The 22,923-nt window shown below is 45.2% G+C and overlaps 1 protein-coding gene across 19 annotated transcripts in view; it reads right to left on the bottom strand.

Annotated features, from left to right (window-relative positions):
- RERE (arginine-glutamic acid dipeptide repeats) overlaps positions 1 to 22,923 on the bottom strand; it is a 350,074-nt gene that overhangs the window by 116,451 nt on the left and 210,700 nt on the right. For all 19 annotated transcript variants that reach the window (XM_081923414.1, XM_081923418.1, XM_081923419.1 and 16 more), the window contains 2 exons: positions 12,461 to 12,585; positions 11,904 to 12,003 (listed from right to left, as the gene is read on the bottom strand). In XM_081923414.1, the coding sequence (XP_081779540.1) occupies positions 11,904 to 12,003; positions 12,461 to 12,585 (225 nt within the window). The remainder of the gene's footprint in view (positions 1 to 11,903; positions 12,004 to 12,460; positions 12,586 to 22,923) is intronic.

The raw sequence follows: 22,923 nt of genomic DNA, 5'->3' as shown, positions 1-22,923 counted from the left end.
GGCTGCGTGATACCGCAAATAAATTCTCCTCTTGGCATGGCTCAGCTGTCAAGCACCTCTGTTCGGTAATGAATCCATGAATTACGTCTTGCCGCTCTGACATCCCCGGGTCTTGCACATCAAAATATTGTTCTTCAGTTGTAATTTATAACTTAATTTAAACGTCCCTTTCCTCGTGACCTTTCCCTACATCAGAAGAGCATCACATCTGGCAGCTCCGGCTTCAGCAAGGCACTCTTCTGCAATTACAGTCATTATGAGCCCTGCCTGAAAGCCATCGCAGGCGCCGGGGCCTCAGTTCCTGCTACAATATTAAATAATTGGAGTCCATTAAGAACACAGCTAAATTTCAGACTGACGTTCACAGGAGGGAGGGGGCAGGAGGAACCTGAACAGGAGCAAAAGCGTTGCCAGGCTAACATAAAACCTTTCCATTAAACAAGGCAGAACTGACCAAATATCCTTTAAGCAGGTGGCATTTCCAGGGATTACCCCAGTTGAACTGGAGTCACTGTAAAAGGGCCTGGTATACTTAAAACATTTTAAGAACTGCTGTTGAAAAGCAGTGTAAATATCTTTTAAATGAACGCATGGGTTGTGTTGTTGTTGTTTTAAAAAAACCCTCTGCATCCAAGCAATCAAAATCCTGCAAAAAGTTTAATTCTGCAATCTGAATGAAATTGTGACCACAAATTATATTGAGGGCAATGAGACTATGGCTAAGAGTTGTAGCTTGCAGCAGGTACCATCAACTCACACAGCCCATGGGGCAACTATGCACCACCACCACAAAAGCTAATTTACGTAGCCTTGGATGGTACAACCGAAGATGTTTTCCTGTTGTATGCAAAAAATTCCACATTTTAAACAGCACTAGGAGAACATTTATCTAAGATCAAGGAGCATCCTCTGTGATGTGATGTGTTAAGCAGAGGCAACAGCATAATATTTTGCATGTAGGCTGCATCATGTACCTCCCAAAACGTTTATGATTTGACTAGTTTACCAGTCAGGTGGAAGGTTATAAACTGTAAGCATTATATATGAATGACTAGAAGATGGCTAAGGATTGTCCACAACCAGGATGTGAAACCATGATTTGGAACTGATTGCAAGCGATGGCTTGGATTAACTATTACCAAGCATTACAACTGCAATGGGCAAGCCACGCTGAAGGCCTCTTCAACTTCTCCACTTACAAGGTGACAAGACCTGCTGATATCTCCCTGACGACACTGTATGAGGTCAGAGCTTAGCAAAGCAAGTTGCTTAGCAAAGCAAGTTAAAACACACTGCCGCTGTATGTTTGGGACCTTAACCTGCAAAGAAGCCATGGTTATGTAAGCATTGTGCTCAAAGCCGGTTCACATTGGATTCCATCTGGGATCCAAGCCTGTCTTTTAAGAAGCCAAGCCTGCCTTCTTTGCAAATAAGAGGACAAAATTTGCTTGTCAAGCTGCAAGCCGCTCAAAGGGAGAGAAAAAGACCACCCTCCACTGTTCTATGCAAGACTTCTTACTGCACCGTTGGCCAACCAGCCCCTGATCTGAAGCATCAGGGCTTCCTTGAACATTAAATGCTTACAACTGGCCAAAAGACAGGAAGGGAAATCATAACTATAACCTATGCTAACATACCTTTAAATGGTTTCCCTATGCTTTCAATGTGGTTGTCTGTGAAGTTAATGTACAAGATCTAGTCGGAGGGCAAGTTAAGCAAACCAAAGCAGGAAGTAATTTGTCTGGGTGACATCTTGCTTGTAACTGAATATCCCTCAACAGGCATTAAGCTGCCTTGGGTGTCATTCAGGAAAACAGGCTGCCATGTAATATCGCAGTTTATGGAAACGTCCCACTACTCCTTGTTATTAATAAAGAGGAACAATCAGCAATATGAACATGAATCTCCTGCATACAAAGGGGAATAAAGTAAAAGTTATGTTCATTAAAGAGCAGGCTTAAAAAATAGGGAGGCAAAATGGAAGGGTGCTGGGCTGCAAGTTCTACTACCAGCACCAATATTACTACTATTATATATACAATTTAATCGCTATGGTGACTTCTAATCTTAAAACCAGTTCCATACACACAAAAGCATGTCACACACACACGTTCCCTGATTCCACAATCAAGAGGAAGCCCCTTTGCATTTGTAGTGGCCATTAGCTCCAAGTCACTATAAATGCCACCAGATGGACTAGCTCTCACTTGTCTCAGCAAGGAGGGAATTGAAGCTGCCTACTCATTGTCCCGGCAGCCTTGAGGCTTCTCGCTGGGAGAAACCAAGGAAGCCACTATCTTGGGATATTCTCCTTCTTTCTGATCACCTCATGGGCAGGTGGAAAGGTAGGGTTCACCTTCCTAATTCCAGTGGACTGGAAAAAGCAAAGATCACCAGTGTCGAAGCAAGGATTCTTCAACATCAACTTCGTTGGACTGGTCATGTTGTCCGGATGCCTGATGATAGTCTTCCAAAGCAACTACAGTGGTACTTCGGGTTACAGATGCTTTAGGTTACAGACTCCGCTAACTCAGAAATAGTACCTCGGGTTAAGAACTTTGCTTCAGAATGAGAACAGAAATCACACGACAGCGGTGTGGCGGCAGTGGGAGGCCCCATTAGCTAAAGTGGTACCTCAGGTTAAGAACAGTTTCAGGTTAAGAACGGACCTCCAGAACGAATTAAGTTCTTAATCCGAGGTACCACTGTACTCTATTCCAAACTTAAAAATGGAAAGCATAATACTGGTGGTCAACAAAAGAGGTTTAAAGACTCTCTCAAGGCAAATCTAAAAAAATGTAGTATAAACACCGACAACTAGGAAACACTGGCCTGTGAGCGTTCCAGTTGGAGAACAGCCTTTACCAAAGGTGCCATGGACTTTGAAGACACTGGAACTCAGGACAAAAGGGAGAAACGAGCTAAGAGGAAGGCACACTTGGCAAACCCTCACCATGATCAACTTCCGCCACTGTGGAAGGATGTATGGATCCAGAATTGGCCTCCAGAGTCACTTACGGACTCATTGTTAAGACCGTGTTCATGGAAGACCATCTTACTTGGCTATGAGTGGTCGCCAAAGAAGAAGTGTTCACCTTCCGAATCCTGAGAATCTCCACTTCCATTTTCAAAAAACCACACATACAAAGGTTTCTATCCCTTAATTTCTTTCTTATTACACTTACAGCCCACCTTTCATCCACAGAGCTCAAAGTGGTGTACATGGTTCTCCCCTCCCTCAGTTTATCCTTACAACAACCCTGTGAGGTAGGTTAGGGCGGCTGAGAGATGGTGACAGGCTTGATACCACCCAGTGAGCTTCATGGATAAGTGGCAATCACCCTAGGCCCCAGATAACCCTAGTCCAGTATGCTTACATTTTTTAAAAAATGATTTTTTTTCTTTATAAATTTGTTAGGTGAATAGCCTGAGCCTGAGACAGGTATTTTTAACTCTGGGAGTGGTCAATTTTTAAAATATACATTTGCATTTATTTTTGATCTAGAAGAGGGAGCCGGTCTGGCATTTTCTCCCCTAAATATTCAGCCCACCAGTTGGTTCTCCTTTGGCTCCGTGGGGCAGAAACCAGTCAGGCTTGCAATTCACCATGCAGAGACCTTCCCTCGCCAGATTGGCAGATCTGGGACACCAGTTTGCCACCAGGCAGCAGGAAAGGATTTCTAAGTCAACGTTTTAAAAGATTTCTTGCTCAGGAGCTTTTGAGCACTCAAAAGAAATAGCGCAAGAGCATTAACGAGCTCTCTGCTTGGGGATAAACAAACACTTTGTGAGGTGCCCCCCATTATTATTAAAAATAATAATTCAGTTTTGCCTATTATCACGCCTCTCAGGCCACAGCTGGGAGCCTGCTACTTATGAACAATAGTGGTCCATCCATCCAAAATGCCAGAAGGCTAAAAATCCAACCTTGAAACCCTGGAAAGCCTCTGCCAGCCTGTGTAGACAATACTAAACTACATGGAACAAGGTTTTGAGCCGGTACAGGGCAGTTTCATATATTTGTAAGAGGTAAGACCACAAATGGTGGGTACCCAGGAAGGGGTCTTCTTTGAGACAGTGCCCAGGAAATGAAGCTCCCTAAGATGGGAGCCCTGAGCAATCCCCAAGCTTATGGTATCTTTCTGCAAAGCGGAGACTACTAACCCTGATGCCAACGCTCAAACTCCACTGTCAGAAGCAGGATTCTTTAGAATACCAGTTGCTGGAAACTGCAGGAGGGGAGTGTTACTGTTGCACTCAGATCTGACTTCTGGGCTTCCAACAGGCATCTGACTGTCCACTCTGAGAACAGGATGGTGAGCGAGATGGGCCTTTGGCTTGATCCAGCACGCTTCTTCTATGTTCTTATGATGGGACCAAGCCAGACTGCTCTAAACATGGAAATTAAGAGCATAACAAAGAGCCCGCTGCATCAGACCGGTGGCCCGTCAAGTCCACCATCCTGTTCTTCCAGTGACTGACCAGATGCCTCAATGGGGAAACCTGCAAGTGGGACCTGGTCACAAGAGCACTGCAGTTTTCATCAATTGGTATTCAGAAGCATTACTGCCTCCCACCGTCGAGGCAGAGCATAACTGTGATAGCCACCTCCTCTTTGATTTTCTTTTATCCTCTTTTAAAGCCAACTGAGTTGGTGGCCATTAGTGCTTCCCATGGGAGCGAGTTCCATGGTTCAACTATGTCTTGCATGGTGAAAAGTACTTTCATTTATCGGTCCTGAGACAGATATTTTCATAGGGCCATGACACCGGCGCTTTTTAAAATCTTATTAGCCTGAGAATTTATTCAGGGATTTAAAAAAATCAAAACTGTTGTCATTGTGAATCCACTCCCCCCAACACACAGCTCAATGAATATACTGAAGTGTGGAATATGTTTATTATTTTATATAGGTCAAGAAGCTATAGGCCTGGTTACCGCAGTTCCAGAAGTAAACATGGGATGAAGCTCAACCCCCCCCCCGCCCCCGGTGTGTTGCAGTGTTACAATACAGTGGTACCTCAGGTTATGAACCTAATTCGTTCCAGAGTTCTGTTCTTAACCCAAATCCGTTCTTAACCTGAGGCTCACTTTTGCTAATGGAGCCTCCGGCAGACCATTTCCGTTCTCATCCAGGGGCAAAGTTCGCAACCCAGAGCAACTACTTCCGGGTTAGTGGAGTTTGTAACCCAAAGTGTTTGTAACCCAAGGTACCAAGGTACCACTGTACGTATAAAAAATGGAGAGTTAAGATGGCATCACCAGCACCTGCTCTTTGAGTAATCCATTCAAAATGCTTATATTATGATTTGGAGTAAAGCTGTATTGACTTTAGAAGCACACACACTGGAAGGAGGGAGAGGGCGGGAAAGGACATCTGAAGCAACAATATGTATTAAAATTACGAAGTAGAATTACACAGACGCAGCTATAAAATGCGAGCTTTCAGCTTCTGAATTTTAATTAAGGAAGTGATGTACAAGGCTCCCATATATTAAGGAGAAAGGGGTGAGAAGGAAAGACTTTTTCAAGATTTAGATTTGTGGGAGAAATGAATCCATGTGCATTTGAGATTAACCCTCCAAGCACTGAGAGATAATGAGAGAGAGAGAGAGAGAGAGAGAGAGAGAGAGAGAGAGAGAGAGAGAGAGAGAGAGAGAGAAACCCTGCTCTTACCAAGATGTCTGCATGTTTTCTGGTGTTCTCGTTAATCTGTTCTTTTATGTCTGCTGATCTGTGAGCTATTAAAGACAGACTCAATGTCAATTCTGCCTTTGATGCTCTTTGAGGGGAATCTTAATGCTCTCTTTCTGCCTGTTCAGACTACTTTTTAAAAGATGTATGCAACACACACGAAAGCTGGTGAGGGAAATCAAGTAACTGGCTGCAATAGTCCTCACAGGCTCTCTCTTTTTTTAAGGACAGAGGATGAGACTTCAGTGAAGACACCTGCCCTTTGGAGACCACAGCTCAGCTGTAGAGCATGTGCTTTGCTGTCGCCCACTGGGACTGGTGGGGCAGAAGGGAAGGGAGCCTAACAGCATGGGGTGCCAGAGGCAATGGCAGATGGAGCCAACTTATTCTAGCTTGATCACCACACTCCTCCTCCCTGTTGGGTTCTACAAGGGGCAACATGGAGACTAAGCAGGAGGAAGCTGGCAGGTTGTCCTACCACCTTGGACTGGTTGAAAGTAAGATGGTAGGCAGGTGGGGGGCTGACAGTGGGCAGAATGAGGTTGGTGGGGCAGTGTCCCACTTGCCCTGATGGATCAGCCTCCGCTGCATTGCAGGTTACTAGGTTCAATCCACAAGGCACTTCCAGTTTTAAAAGAGCAGGTGGCATGAGATGGGACCTATCTTTCTCAGTCACAGACTCTGGGGCAGCATTCAAAACTCCCATTGTTCTAGGCACGTTTAGCGACAGGGAATTTCACTAATGCAAGCAGTGTCTGAACTCTGGGCGCAGGACTGAGCCTAAAATTTCAGATTAAAACTGCAGTTTGGAAGTAAAGGGGGACCTTTTTCTGCCTCCCTACTTCCAGCTACTCTCTGAAGACTGGAGAAGAGCCCCTCAGCTTTGTATTCTTGTTATTTAAAAATTCAGCTTTGTAAACAGCTTTGTAACTTGTTATTAAAAACGTGTATCGAGACACATTTTTGTCTAGGATTGTCTGGGATTAAGGTGCCATTTAGCTCCTAGCTTTCATATCTCAGTTTCCAACACTGCTCTGGGGCCAATGCCTGTCAGGGCACTAGACAATACTGAGCTTGATGGACTCATAGTCTAACCTGGTATACAGTTGCTATAACCCCCAGTAAGAAACCCCCCAGTATAACCCCCCCATAAGGAAGCCATGGGCAGACCTGAAGGGTGTGTTTCCTGCCCCAACCTACCCCCATCAGGCTCTAGGAGAGGAAGAGAGATGGTGTCCCATAGGTGGAACTCCTTGCCCCAAGAGACTACTTTATCCTCTGCCCGGAATGCCAAGTATGGGAGGGCTCAGAGTGCCTGAGCACCCACAACGCAGGGCCCCCAAGCAACTTCCAAGGTCTTGCGAGGCCTCAAACAGCATCTCTGAGGCCTCAAAGATGCTTCCCAAGACCTCGAGAGACCTCAGAAAGCATCTGCGAGGCGTCGGAGATGGTGTCCAAGGCCTTCCGAGACCTCCAAACCAGACTTCCGGTGCCTCTGGAAGCCAGGTTCCGAGGCTGGGGGGAATGTGTGATGTCATGCCGTCACATTACAACGTGACATCATTATGTCACGCATGCTGGACATCCATAACCTGGGGCCCAAGTTGGCTCACCTGTCCTTTTTCAACAAGCGTTTCTGCTTAATGTGTTGATTGATTGATTGATTAATGATGCTGAACTTTTATGTTCTTGTATAGTGGGCTCACTGTTTATAGGTTTGCTTTTAAAATTTTAAGCTGCCTTTGTAGAAGGGGAAAGGAAATTATACATCTCCCAGCAGATGCAGCCATACTGAGCAGGATTTAACACCCCCCTCCGCTGCTCATCAGCTGGAAAGTGAGGGTAAAATCCTGCGGTTTTGCCTGTGTGCACCAGTCCATTGTAGGGACCTGATGCACACAGCCAATGCAGAATCTGATTAGCAGGTGTGGGCCAATTTGACTCCTTGGTGTGCCAATATCAGTGCACAGGCCAGAAATTCTCCACTCCCATTTCATACAATAAATAACTAAATAACAGAGTAAATGGGGGTGCGGGATCCAGATTGGGACCTTGGCTGGGGGCTTTAATCCAGCATCCCTGTTGTTCTGCCCCTCCCAACACCACAGTACTGATTGAGGTCCCTCTTGCTCACTATTAACACTTAAAACAAGAAGAAGCCATTCATACAATTGCTAATTGCAGTGTCGTGTCTTGTTTGGCCCCCAGTCAGCCACACACCTCATTCATTAACCTGCCTTCCACCTTGATGGGAAGCACTGAGCACAAAAGGGGGCTGATAATTACCAGAACAAACAATTTCTGTCCCACTTGATTTGCTGCGAAAAGCATTAAAATGAAACCAGGTTTTGTGTTTTTTTCTGGGGGGGGGGGGGGAACCTCCCATCAAAGCCTGAGCCACAGAAGGAATAAAATATAAAAAAGCTGGAAAAATTTACCCATGCTATTAAGCAAATAATCACTGGAAGGAGTTGTTCGACTAGATAATATAAACGCTGCACAGCGAAAACTTCCCCTGCTCTTCATTTCTATCGGGTGTAATTAACAATAAATCATACTGAGGGTTACAGCACCCTGTTATTACATAAATAAAACACTAGCAAAGAAGCTTGTCAGGACTGATTTATGTGAAGTGCTGCTCTGAAGTTTATTGCATTTCCATAATAAGAAATCATAGAGCATATCAATTTTTTACCATTAATCTTTGGGGCTGCATATTATCATTTCTGAAGGCGCAGGAGCACACCCCCTTGGTACAACATGAGCCGCTTGCCAGTGACTCAGAGGACTGATCCTCAGCCCACAAAGAGGAAAGGAAGGAGGAAGGTGGGCCAAGCCAGCAAAGGGTTGCCTCGCTGCTGTTGGGCTTTGCCAAGCGCCACCCCAGACCTGCTCAGCTCTGAGCCCAGGAAAGCCAAGCAATGTAGGGGCAAGTAACACACATAATCCTCCTGAATCAAGGCTAGTGTTAGTACTAATCGTAGCCCTGTGGCCTGGAGCATCTCCTAGCAAGCGATGTCATCTTCTGTCCCTTACAGCTATTCCATAAAGTAGAAAAGGAAACAAGACTGCATATAAACAGGTCTGCAGAATGCTGTGGCTAGACTGCTGATAGGGGCTGATGGTATGTGACACCTGTTAAAACATCTGCCCTGGCTGCCCATATCCTTCTGGGCCAAGGACCAACTGAACCCTTATAGTCCAGCTCATTCACTGTTTGTTGCCCCCCGCCCTACGTCAGAGAGGCCTAACTGGCCTTCACCAGAAGTCCGGCATTTAGTACCATTGTCCCTTTGCCGTGGGACACTCTTCCAAGTGGTGGTTTGGCAGGCATCCTCACTTTTGACTTCCAGGCATCTCTTGAACAATCATTTCTGCCAAAAAGCCCGTGGAGCAGTCTAAAATGCCACTTAAGTAACCAGGCATTTCAAATATTGCTTTCAACCATTCTATTTCTATGACACCTTTCTAAAGTTAAAGCCATGCTCAAAGAAGACACACAACATATTAAAAAAATTACACTGCTACAAACATAGCAAAATTAGTCATAAACAGTAAACAAGACATCAAAAAGTACACAACTGAATTGAACATTTTTTGCATAAATCATAAAGATACAAAAAAAAATTTGAAGTGCTGGTTGTTGTTTTCATTACTATCTATCTACACCCACTTTTCATTTTTCATAATCCTTTTACAGATGAATTATCTATTTTTTTTTAGTACACGCACACAATAATAATAAAAAGGAGTTCAGCCCCCAGTGGGAAAGGTAAACTTGATACTGCTGCAGAAATGTATCAAAAGCAAAATTCAGGCTGAATTCAGCTGCAAAAAAAAAAAAAAAAAAAAAAAGCTCTAAAAATCCTGCCAGTTTTACCAAAACTTGCCATGCTGTTATTTTCTCTTTAAAATAAAACAACAAACGAAGGTATTCCACAAATTTCCTGCTCTTATTTGGGCCCTGCAGGGGCCACCATCCAGATTACCACTCAGATCTCAATACCTGCTCAGCTCTAGTGATATTCAGTAACTACCATTGTGATGCACAGACACTGCTTGGCCCCTAATGTGCTTCTCACAAATCTACAGCAGACAAATCCAGCAAGCAAGCAAGAAAGTGGTGCTCTATATTATTTATGTGGAAGAGAATTATGCACTGTGGCTACCTGTCGCTGAAAACGTCAGCACAGAGGTAGAGTGCCTGGCTTGTGAACCACAAAACCTCCAAGTCAACTCTCTTACCTAAGTCACTAAAATGAGCTTCAGGGAAGATGCTCCTCTCTGCACATCAACACTGGCACAAGACACTGCCTGGAGTGCAGCCTGGAGAAGAGTCCAAGCTGCACCCCTCCTTGCTGAACACTTCAGGTCTTGACGCATTCCCTGCTCTCCCAAGCTACAGTGCCACCTCAATAAAGTTGCTTCACCTTGCCGTATGGCAGGGTACTTTTTCTGGCTCTTCTCAATCTCAGCTACCCCATCTGCAATATGGCGATTATTATTATTTATTTTATTTTATTTTTTGGAACGCCCTTCAGTTGAGTTATCAAGCTGGAGCCTTCTCTACAGTCTTTTGGGCACCTTCACAGCAGGTGAGATAGGCAGCAGGGCTCATTTCATCAGCTCTGCTGGAGGCCCAGCTTCATCACTCACCTGCTGCCCCCTGAACTGTGCCACCTGGTCATTATAAGAACAGCGATTTAAGAATTGGGGGTCTGTGTTTGATTCCCCCCCCCTTCCCTCCCTATTGCTTTACCCTTGTGTGTCATGTTTTACCCCTCAAGTTTGTATTCCTGTGGGTACAGACTGTTTTGTTTTAACTGATTGCATGTAAGTCACCCTGGGAGCCTTTTTGGCTGAAAGGCAAGGTTCTAATGCTCTAAATAAAAATAAATTCAATAAGCCTTCTAAAATTTTTACTCAGTCGGTACCGGTATTGGACTTGAAGTGTTTTTATGCATGCGCAGTTGTTCTTTTAAAGTGTTCCAGGAAGGTAGCTATGTTATTGAACAGCATTGCGGATCTTAAAGACAAACAAATGTAATGAGCTTTTATGGACTGGAGTCCACTTTATCCGATGAATTTAGTCTTATCCTGAGTCATCACAGAGTGGTGGTGTACACAAGTTGTATACAGGGTGTGGTGGTAGAATTATCAACAGTGAGGTCAGTAGGAAAGGAAACGCATTAAGTGGACGCTATTAAAAGTGAGCTGGGGGAAGAGAGCCCTGTTTCACTAGTGGGAGCCCTTGCACTGGCTTTCACTAGTGCACCATGTTAGTTGCACAGGTGAGTCCACATATTTATGTATTTGGATTTTCCCTGCCAAGATCTGCGGCTACTAAATGGCCCACCAATGGAAGTAATAAAGATGATTCCTGCACAAGCAACATCAAGCTTCCAGACTGCAATGGGATTCGGAATGTAATTAGAAAAGGAGCGGGTAGCAGGGGGAGGATTTAGGATATGAACACCCAGTCTCTGTGGCACTGTAGCTGAGGCCATGGTAAAAAGCTGAATTCACAAAGCTCTTTGGCGATTAGCAGGTCTTCCTGCAGAAATCACAGCTTCTATGTGAGAAGTGATGGAGCAAGCTAAAAGCTGGGAAACTCACAGAAGCAGATGGCATCCCATCCCAAGTGAGAGCTATGGAAATGTAAGTGCAAAACTGGGGTCAATGTATTGTGTTGTGCCTAAAAAGGAGCAACAACAAAAAGTCCAATAAAAGCCCAAAACTGCAGGGGCAGAGTGTGTTTAGCCATAAGAAGTACCTTTAGCTTGTGGATTTGGGTTCAAATCCCACTTTTTCCCAATTCTGAAAAACCATCAAGTGGTCTGTTATTGGGGCAGGGGAAGACCTCTGCTTGAGGCTTTAAGAAAGCTGCTACTGCTCAAGGTTGACCTGCCTTCATCAGCCTAGCATCCTCCAGCTGTTTTGCACTACAATTCCCATCAGCCGCAGCTGGAGGGCACCAGATTGGGGAAGATTGGGGAAGAGTAGACAATATGCTGCTGTATACAGCCAATCAAAGATGGAAAAGCAAACCAGAAAGATGATTCTCGTGTTTTGGCAGGCACCAGGGCAAGGGGGGCGGGCCTTAGGATGACCAAAGACCCCTGGAGTAACCCAAAGTTGATGGGGGGGGGGAGACAGCAAACTATTTCAAGATTAGTGCAAAGTTAATGGCACAACAGCAGGAGACTTACTGTGTTGAGTGCGTTGAGAGTAGTGTCATCGCGGGAGGCTGCGACACACCCGTCTTCCGTGGATCCTCCGTCGCACATCCCTGCAAAAGCTGCCATGCTCCTTGAAAGGACAGAAAAAGAACTGTTATTACGTTTGTCTAAAAAACGAAAAGAGTATTCAAAAAAGAAAAGCTGTAACTCATTGGGAGAGCAACTGCCTTGTCATGGAGAAAGTTCCAGCTGCAATCCCCATCATCTCCAGTTTGGCTGTGAGAGACTCCCTGACAGCGAGTGTGGATAAATCTGAGCTAGATGGACCAACGGCCTGACTCAGAATAAGGCAGTTCCCTATGCTTCTAAAAGTCTGCTGACAACAGTGCTCAGTTTTTGCAGGAGCTGCAGCTGAGCAAATTAAAATTTATACTACACCACAAGATTGGGAGATTTATCCCGAGCGCAAGATGTGGAATCCTTTGTGCATGCAGGAATTTAGACCTCAATCTCTGAGCAGGATGCTGCCGCCTGAAGCAGCAACTCCCCACTGCAGGGACGAGGGAGATGTGTTTGCTTCACGTTACCGTGCTGCCCTCAGGTACATGAGCAGGTCGCAGTCATTGACCCCAGGCATCCACACAAGCTCCTCGTGCTGCGTCACTGTGTCACTGTCTCCGGAAGGGAACGGCTGCAGCTCTGGGAGTTTGGCCTTGAGGGGGAAAATTCAAGAGGGAGAAGCAAGAGGATGTTTGTTAGCACAAATGCAGACACTGGATTGTATTTCCGAGCTCCACCAAACATTTTATAAAGCAAGCAGAAATGGACATGTAAAATACTCGCCCCTAGTGTGAAAAACAGCCTCTGGGTGACCAAATGAAGGTGGCTTTTGTGTGTGTGTGTGTGTGTGTGTGTGTGTGTGTGTTTGGAATGTGGCATTGTGACTTCCGGAGGCGGCGCAAAACGGCAATGGCGGTCCTCTTTACCGTGTGAAGAGGGGCTCCGCGAAAAAGGGTCGTCCGCTGCGGCAAAGCGGAGACCCATTAAGACAAACCGTAGGCAGAGCGAGCCTGCGGCCGTGGGACTCGGCGGGTGCCAGAAGCCCCCCCAGAAACGAGGAAGGGACCTCGTAAGAGGCTCCGGAACGTGAAAGGGGGAGCGGCGCTGTGAGTTCATCGCTCTTTTCGCGGAAGTGAAGCCGCGCTGCTGTTGCTGATGAGCGTCGACCTTTCTTCTTGAAAATCATCGGAATTGGCTGCAATTTACCCGTGAGTAAGGGGTACTAAAGATTGACTAAAGATTGACTTAAATTCATTTAATTCGGCTGAAAACGGGAGGCGAGTAACAGGAAGTCCGTCTCCCGGTCCTGCTAATCAGAGCAAAGCAAGGAACCCGATGTGGGCTGAAGCGTTCAAAAGAGACTTTGAAATTAGTATGAAGGGGCATTAACAGACTGTGTTCTTCTAGAAATTAAAAAGATTGAAGGATTAAATCTTTTGGTTTATTGCGCTAAGGAATCTTCCCCCTATTGTGAAGGGACGTGGAATTGAAGGAGATAACCGAGCTACCGGACTGCCAGTGTTGCAAAGGAGTACTGTCAGGCTGCTGAAACTTTTTCTTAAGTACAAATTGTTGCATTGATGGATACACTATCGCTTTAATACTGATATTGGAACCTTTCTGCTACCTTGTGGCACTATTTTGAAACAGAACTATCTGAAAGCCTCCTTTTTGAACTTGGGGACTATAAAAGTTGAAGTAGGAACTTTGATGGTGGAAAAGAAACTTTCTTTCTTATGAAAACCCCCCCTAGTGGATTTGCGGAGACATAGAGGTCTGGGAACTGTACCTTATTGGGATTTTTTGTGGTTTAATTGTTTACATTCTGGACTTGCCTTTCTCATGGATTGAAAGACTATTTGACCTTGAACAGAGGCAGCTGGGGAATGAGTGGCCCAGGGAAAACAAGAGCATCGAAAGCTAAGGAAGCTTTAGCTGAGGAAGCTAAAGAAAAGAAAAAAGATAAGAGAGCTGGGCAGCTTGTTCAAACAACGTTGACTCATCAACGCAGATCTTCGGTACCAACTGTGCTGACGGCGCAGGAGGAAGAAGTTGAAACGCTTGCAACAGAAGATATGGCAACTGGAGGAACTGATCCAGTCTTGAAACAAATTTTGGAACAACTGGCACTTTTGAATAAGAAGGTGGACGATCAGTCATCTAAAATTGACAGAGCTACATCTACTATCAGCAAGTTAACAGATCAGGTTTCCCAGCATACTCAGGCTATTGAGAAATTGCAAGGAGCTACGGCGGAGAACTACAAATTAGCTGCGGAAGCCAATCAAAAAGCTGAGCAAGCGTGCAAAAAGGTGGAGGAGATCAAAGGGGAAGTAAGACCTCTGAAAAGACAGGTAGGAGAACAGCAAGCCTACCTGTCAATGGTGGAACTGAAAAGTAAGGAATGTAATCTTAGGCTGAGGGCCGTCCCAGAGCTGGAGCAGGGCAACCTAGAGGAATTTTTGACGCAGTTGTTTTCTAAATTTTGGGGGGTTGAGGAAGATAAAGACTTCAAAATTGTGACGGCCTTCAGATTGGGAAGATCGGTTAAGAAAGACAAGTCCAGAGACTGTTTGGTTTGTTTGAGAACAAGAGAGGAAAGAGACAAGATATTAGGCCAACATTTTAAAAAATCTCTGGAAGTTGAAGGCAAAAGGGCAGAAATTTATAGAGATATTCCTAAATATCTGCTGGACCTTAGAGCCTCATATACAGACTTGGCTAAATTGTTAAGGTACAACGCAATCCCTTACAGGTGGGAATTTCCTCAAGGCCTATCATTCACTTATAAAGGAAAGAAGGTAAGAATTAAAACACCAGAGGACCACCAGAAGTTCCTACACGACAACGAGGAGGACCTCCAAAAGAGAGCTGTAGATTCCTGGCCTCCACCACCGGGATCACCACCAAGACCTGTACCATCTGGAGGCGGACCGGCACCACAGCCTTCGGGAACGGAGGACAAATTGGATACCCAACTGTGATATTCAAGAAGTAGACCAGGATGTCTCTACAGCTTCTTAGTTGGAACATAAATGGCGGGAATTCTCCAGAAAAACGGAGAAAAGTATTTCATATTTTGAAAAAAGAACAATTAGACATTATTTGCCTGCAAGAAACACATGTGACAAGACTCCACAGAAAAGTGTTAATTAACAAAAGGCTAGGCCAAGAATTTATCTCATCGGACAAAGTTAAGAAAAGAGGAGTGGTGATATATGCAAAGGAGAACTTGTCACCAAAATTTGTATTCAAAGATGAACAGGGTAGAATTTTGGCAATTGAAATTCGGACACAAGGAGAAAAGTTTTTAATTCTAGGAATATACGCCCCAAATGATGGAAAATCGGAATTTTTTAAGAAGCTGCATGAGACTATGCTGGACTATTTGGATTACAACAACATTATCATGTTGGGAGATATGAACGGAGTCGCCTCAGTGAATATGGATAAGTCGCAAAGTGCTAATATAACGAAAGACGGCAGACTACCAAAAACCTTTTTCGAAATGACTGACAATTTGGATTTGATTGACATATGGAGGATCAAGAACCCTCTAGGGAAAGAAGGAACTTTCTTTTCTGAGGCCCATATGACATGGACGCGAATCGACCAAATATGGATTACTAGAGGGCTGGCACCTAAGACTAGAAAAGTGGAAATCTGCCCAAAAACCTGCTCCGACCACAACGCTTTGAGAATGGAATTGAGATTAAATACAACCGGATCTTTCAGATGGAGAATGAATGACGCTTTGTTAAGAGATCAGGAGATTGTTAAGAAGGCCCAAAAAGTTTTAAAGGATTATTTTGAAATAAACTTAAAGACAAACGTGGAAAAAAGAACAATCTGGGACGCAAGTAAAGCAGTTATGAGAGGGTTTCTAATACAGCAGAACACGATTAAAAAAAGGCTCTGGAATGAAAAGAAGGAGAAGATTTTGGAGAAAATAAGAGAAGGAGAGAAAAAACTGAGAACCAGGCCTAAATCAAAGGAAGTATTGAGAGAAGTGAAGTTTTTCCAGGCACAATATTCGAAGCTGATAAATCAAGAGGTGGAATGGAAAATTAAACAAATGAAACAAAGATCCTTTGAATCTGCTAATAAGTGCGGGAAGTTGTTGGCTTGGCAGTTGAAAAAGAGACAAAAGCTTAATACAGTTACAAATCTAGAGATTGAAGGGAGAATGGTTCAGAAACCCGAGGAAATCAGAAAGTGTTTCCAGAGATATTTCAAAGAACTTTATTCACAAAGGCCACAAAAAGGCTCGGAGGTGGACCAATTTGTCACAACTAATGGATTACAAAAAATACCCCAGGAAATGAGAGCAACCCTGAATTGTAATATTACAACCCAAGAAATTGAATGCGCCATTCAGAACCTCCAACTGGGCAAGTCTCCGGGACCTGATGGACTTACTTCCAAATATTACAAGGCATTGAAGGATACATTGATACAACCATTGTTGGAAGTTTGTAACCAGATTATGGAGGGGAGGAAGGCACCGGAAACGTGGAAAGAAGCTTTCATCACGTTGATACCAAAATCAGAAACTGAAAAAACTCAACTTAAAAACTACCGTCCTATCTCACTCCTAAATGTGGATTACAAAATCTTTGCAGACATTTTGGCAAGCAGATTTAAGAAAGTATTAAATGAAGTGATTCATAAGGACCAAGCAGGCTTTCTCCCTGGCAGACATTTATTTGACAACACAAGAAACATCATTGACATTTTGGAATTTTTACAGATTAACTCAAATACAAGAGCGGTGTTGATCTTTATTGATGCGGAGAAAGCCTTTGACAACATTTCTTGGATGTTTATGAAGAAAAATTTGGAAAGGATGGGAGTAGGGCGGGGGTTTGAAAATGGAATAGAAGCAATTTATTCAGAACAAAAAGCTAAATTGATAGTAAACAACGTGGTGACAGAGGAGTTCAAAATTGAAAAAGGGACACGACAGGGGTGCCCTCTATCTCCTCTGTTGTTTATTTCAGTCCTGGAGGTGCTATTGAACATGATTAGAAATGACCGGTTGGCACAGGGAATTGTGGTCGGAGAGAAACAATATAAACTGAAAGCATTTGCAGATGACTTGGTATTAACATTACAGGAGCCAGCCTCTAGTACTAAAAGAGCGTTAGAATTAATTTCTGATTTTGGTCGGGTGGCGGGATTCAAGCTGAATAAACAAAAAACTAAAGTTTTAGCAAAAAACTTGACAACTACTGAAATAGAGGAGTTCAGAAAAGAAACAGAACTAAATGTGGTTAAAAAAGTAAAGTACTTAGGGGTGTACCTGACCTCCAAAAATTTGAATTTGTTTAAGGACAATTATGAGAAATGTTGGTCAGAGATCAAAAGAGACTTGGAAACATGGTCAAGACTGAAACTTTCCTTGTTGGGTAGAATAGCTGCTATAAAGATGAATGTATTGCCGAAAATGCTATTTTTGTTTCAGGCCCTCCAGATCGTGGATAAGGTGGAATGTTTTGGAAAATGGCAGAGGGATATATCTAAATTTGTCTGGCAGGGCAAAAAGCCCCGAATAAAGTTTAAAATACTAACAGATGCGAAAGAAAGAGGGGGGTTTGCCCTGCCGGACTTGAAGTTATATTATGAAGCTGCAGCCCTCTGCTGGTTGAAGGATTGGATTTTGTTGGAGAACACCGACGTCCTCGACCTGGAGGGATTTGATAATGCTTTTGGGTGGCATGCATATTTGTGGTACGACAAGGTCAAAGTCCACAAATTGTTCAAAAACCATATTGTCAGAAGGGCAATTTTTTTGGTCTGGTCAAAATATAAAGACTTATTGGAGAGTAAAACTCCGAGGTGGCTCTCACCGATGGAGGCCAAAGCACGTAAAAGACTCAATATGGAGGCCCACTGGCCTAAATATTGGGAAATAATTGAAAAAATTGGAGATAAATGGAGGTTGCAGAGTATGGAAAAGTTAAAAAACAAGGTGCGAGATTGGTTGCATTATGCTCAAATTCAGGAAGTTTTTAAAGCGGACAAAAAAGTGGGTTTCCAGGAGGAAAAATCGAAACTAGAGACAGAGTTGCTTGAGCCAAAATCTAAGTTAATTTCGAGAATGTACAACTTGCTGCTTAAATGGAATACACAGGATGAGATTGTTAAATCCTCCATGATAAAGTGGGCGCAGGACTTGGGGCACAACATTATGTTTGAAGACTGGGAAAGGTTATGGAACACCGGAATGAAATTCACGGCATGTAGTGCCTTGAAGGAAAATATTATGAAAATGACATACCGGTGGTACATGACCCCAGTCAAGCTTGCAAAGATATATCACCTGTCTGATAATAAATGTTGGAAATGTAAAGAGGAGGAAGGGACATTTCTACACCTCTGGTGGACCTGCCCGAAGGTGAAGGCCTTCTGGGAGATGATACATAATGAACTAAAAAAGGTGCTTAGACTTACCTTACCCAAGAAACCGGAGGCCTTCCTCCTGGGCATGGTAGACCAGAGGGTGGCTAAGAAAGATAGAACTTTCTTTATGTACGCTACTACAGCAGCAAGGATCTTGATGGCAAAGCACTGGAAGACACAAAATCTACCCACACTGGAAGAATGGCAGACGCAGCTGATGGATTATATGGAACTGGCTGAAATGACTGGCAGAATTCGAGACTCGGGAGAAGAAGAAACGGAGGAAGTTTGGGAAAAATTTAAGGACTATTTGAAAAAGCATTATAAGTTGTATGAATGTTAAAAAATGCTTCTCTCTGGGAAATTATAGCTTCAGTATCGGTAAATCTTTGAATTGGTAAATAAGGCATAACAAGACAGAAGTGGTGTAATGTAATAATTTTATTGTGTTGAAACTAAAAATTAATGGATTCGGATTGAAATGTCTAGAGACCAGATATCACGATAAAATGGAAGATATATTATTAGGTTTAAAATAAGTCAACAAATTGCTGAGGTTTTGGTTTCACAGAGAATGCAGTGTCCGGAAGATGGGGGGAGTCCACTAGATTTATGGAAACATGTATTTGGAATTTGAATTTTGTATATTATAAACCTAATAAAAATTATATATATAAAAAAAAAGGAATGTGGCATTGTGCTTGTTTCCCACCCTTTCCACCATGCCCATTTCACACTGAGGAAGAGGCAGGTCATTTGATTGATTGCTATCTCCTATAGCAGAGGTGAAGCTGAATTACATAGCCTCCTTGGAGACCTATAGTGCTTTGCCAAAAATATCCTCTTCCTCTGTCTTGACCCCTGCAATCCCATATCCAGTGCTAGATTTACATATAAGCTAAACAAACTATAGCTTAAGGCCCCACTCTCTTGGGGGCCCCCAAAAAATGTAAAGGAAAAAACCTGGATGTACATTTCCAAAATATAAGATAAAAAACAAATAAAATAAAACCTACATACAGCAACAGTGTTTTGTGTTGTGTAGGCTCCTATTTGTTATGTGCAAATGGCTTTAGATACCTACTAGGTCCATAATATATATAAAAAAAATATATAGCATATATTCAACACAAAAAACAGTGACAATTTGTTGCTGACAAAGGACAGCTGGACATATAAAGGGCCCCATTACCTTCAGTAGCTTAGGGCCTCATCAAACCTAAATCTGGCCCTGCTCATATCCCTACATTCACTGCATCTTGGACCTGGAGATAACGGGACCCCCCCCAACTGACCCCACAGGCATTTCCAGAGTGTGAGAATGTGCTGTGGCATTAAGGCACACTGTGTGCTTGCTGCAGGATTCAATTAGCAGCCTTGATCATTGACAGCAACGGTTGCAAGACAGTAAAAAGCTTTTCAAGCCTGTAATTACCTCTCACGGTTACAATGCAAAGCACATCTGAAAGGCTGTATTTTATATAGATATAGATACATATAGATACATCTAACCAGTAATTACATGCCACAGGTTCGGAAGACATTCTAGCACTCCTCTTGCATTTTCCTCTGGTCTTTTTCTCCAGAGGGAAGAAAATGATGCATCAAACTCCACCACTGGTATGTTATAAAGTGGCTGTAACGTGCATCAAGAGGGATTGGGAGTACAGTGGTGCCTCGCAAGACGAAATTAATTCGTTCCGCAAGTCTCTTCGTCTTGCGAGTTTTTCGTCTTGCGATGCACGGTTTTCCATAGGAATGCATTGAAAATCAATTAATGCGTTCCTATGGAAACCGCCTTCCCCCGACCTCTTCTGGCGGGCGGCATTTTAAAATCGCCCGGGACAGCGGAGGACTTCTCCGCTGTCCGGGGCGATTTAAAAGCCCCTGGGAAGGCAGGCAGGGGGGACAAAGACTTCCCCCCCCCGCCTGCCTTCAGAAAAGGTCCAGGACAGGCGCGGACCTCTCCGCAAGCAGCGCGCTCCTTGCGGAGAGTTGCAAGCGCGCCCAGGCTTTCCCGCCCCGCCGCCGGGCTTCGGGGGGAGGCTTTCTCGCCCCGTCGCCCGGCATCGGGACGATGCCCCGAAGCCGGGCGGCGGGGGGAGGCTTTCCCGCCCCGCCACCGGGCTTCGGGACATGGTTCCGATGCCGGGCGGCGGGGGGAGGCTTTCTCGCCCCGTCGCCCGGCATCGGGACGATGCCCCGAAGCCGGGCGGCGGGGGGAGGCTTTCCCGCCCCGCCACCGGGCTTCGGGACATGGTTCCGATGCCAGGCGGCGGGGGGAGGCTTTCTCGCCCCGCCGCCCGGCTTCGGGACATGGTTCCGATGCCAGGCGGCGGGGGGAGGCTTTCTCGCCCCGTTGCCCGGCATCGGGACATGGTTCCGATGCCAGGCGGCGGGGGGAGGCTTTCCCGCCCCGCCGCCGGGCTTCGGGACATGGTTCCGATGCCAGGCGGCGGGGGGAGGCTTTCTCGCCCCGTCGCCCGGCTTCGGGACATGGTTCCGATGCCAGGCGGCGGGGGGAGGCTTTCTCGCCCCGTTGCCCGGCATCGGGACATGGTTCCGATGCCAGGCGGCGGGGGGAGGCTTTCTCGCCCCGCCGCCCGGCATCGGGACGATGCCCCGAAGCCGGGCGGCGGGGGGAGGCTTTCCCGCCCCGCCGCCCGGCATCGGGACGTAGCCCCGAAGCCGGGCGGCGGGGGGAGGCTTTCTCGCCCCGTCGCCCGGCATCGGGACGATGCCCCGAAGCCGGGCGGCGGGGGGAGGCTTCAAAAGCCGTCCGGGGGCTTTTAAATCGCCCCGGACAGTCCCAGGGCGATTTAAAAGCCCCCGGTTAGGCAGGCAGGGGGGGCAAAGACTTTTGCCCCCCGCCCGCCTTGGGAAGAGGTCCAGGACCTCTTCCCAAGGCGGGCGGGGGGCAAAAGTCTTTGCCCCCCCTGCCTGCCTTCAAAAGCCGTCCGGGATAGCGGGAAGCGCTTCCCTGCTATCCCGGACCGCTTTTAAAATGCTGGCGGTGGGGAGCAAAGCCTTTCGCCCCCGCCGGCCTTCCTGGACCTCTTCTGAAGTCCGGAGGGGGGAAAAAGGCTTTGCTCCCCACCGCCAGCATTTAAAAAAAGGTCCCCGAGATTTCCCTATGGGCTTTCGTCTTGCGATGCAAGCCCATAGGGAAAATCGTCTAGCGAAGCGTCGCAAAACCCGAAAAACCCTTTCGTCTTGCGGGTTTTTCGTCTTGCGAGGCATTCGTCTTGCGGGGCACCACTGTAAATGGGCATGCTCCAACGCTTTAATGTATGCCTGCAAAGGCCAAAAATGGACCTGAAAATAGACATATTTATCTACCTTCCTGATATAGTGCCAGCAGAACAAGAAGCTGTGAAAGCAACCCAAGAATGCCAGTAAAAGGAGGTGAAGAACAGAAAACCAGTCTTCCTTCATCTGCAGTGATCAATGTGGAAAAGCAACACTATCACAATGCAAGTATCCCTTTAGAACAGTCTTCCAAGTCAGTCTACCAAAAGTTATTCGTCTCCCCTGCCTCAGCACACAAATACACACAAAATACTAGACTACTTTTCTATAAAAATTATCGTTAGCAAACTGTAGCCTGAAAGCAGGAAGCTAATTTTGAAAAACTTTCCTGCCTAGTCACCTGGAGTCGATAATTAACTTGCCATAGGTGAGTGAATTATTTCCAAGCCAGCTTTATAATGCAACAGGTTGGGATAGTCCAAAAATGCAACCAACTCTGTTTAAATCTAGGGGTTGGGTTCAAGTTCCTCGTCACACAAATATAAAAGTAGCCCACCTGGATCAGGCCAAAGGTCCGTCTAATCCAGCATTTGTTTACAACAGTGGCCAACCAGATGCTTATGAGGACCACAAGCAAGGAATGAAGGCAGCAGCCCTCCTGCACCCTTTTCTTTACTTCCCCCCAGCAACTAGGATTAAAAGATATACTGCTTCTGAATATGGAGTCTCCATGTAACTATCATGGCTAATGGATGTTGACAGACCCCATCCTATGTGAATGTGTCTGATATGCCACTTCCCAAGATGAAATCATCCTGTAAATTATATGAGGTATGTATATTCAGAAATAAGGCAATTTCTGCTAGACTGCTGGGTTTGTTTGGTTGTTATATACGGGGTGGAAACCAATGTTGGGCTAAGTGAATTTTCTGTCAGCACAAGAATTCCTGCTTCTGCAACAGAACATTCTTCCCTGTTTCCTTCCTCCCCTCTGTATTATCCTAAATCTGTTCCAGTTTTCCCAGTTCTCTGGAGCAGATTTGGGGAGTGGGAGGGAGTCCGATCGTGCAAGGAGAAATCCTTGCATCGATGGGATAGGTTAGTTGAATAATACCCAAAGAGCCTCAATATATCAGTTTTGCCCTATTTATTACATTTATACCCAACCTTTCCTCTAAGGGAGGAATGCAGGTGGCGCTGTGGGTTAAACCACAGAGCCTAGGTCTTGCTGATCAAAGGTTGACGGTTCGAATCCCCGTTGCTTGGTTCCTGCTCCTGCCAACCGAGCACTTCGAAAGCATATCAAAGTGCAAGTAGATAAATAGGTACCACTCTGGTG

This window comes from Podarcis melisellensis (assembly GCF_964234715.1).
Source record: "Podarcis melisellensis genome assembly, chromosome: 8".
In the NCBI taxonomy this organism is placed as follows: domain Eukaryota; kingdom Metazoa; phylum Chordata; class Lepidosauria; order Squamata; family Lacertidae; genus Podarcis; species Podarcis melisellensis.
Note: the sequence above shows the minus strand (reverse complement) of the source record. Positions and strands in the feature narration are given on the sequence as shown.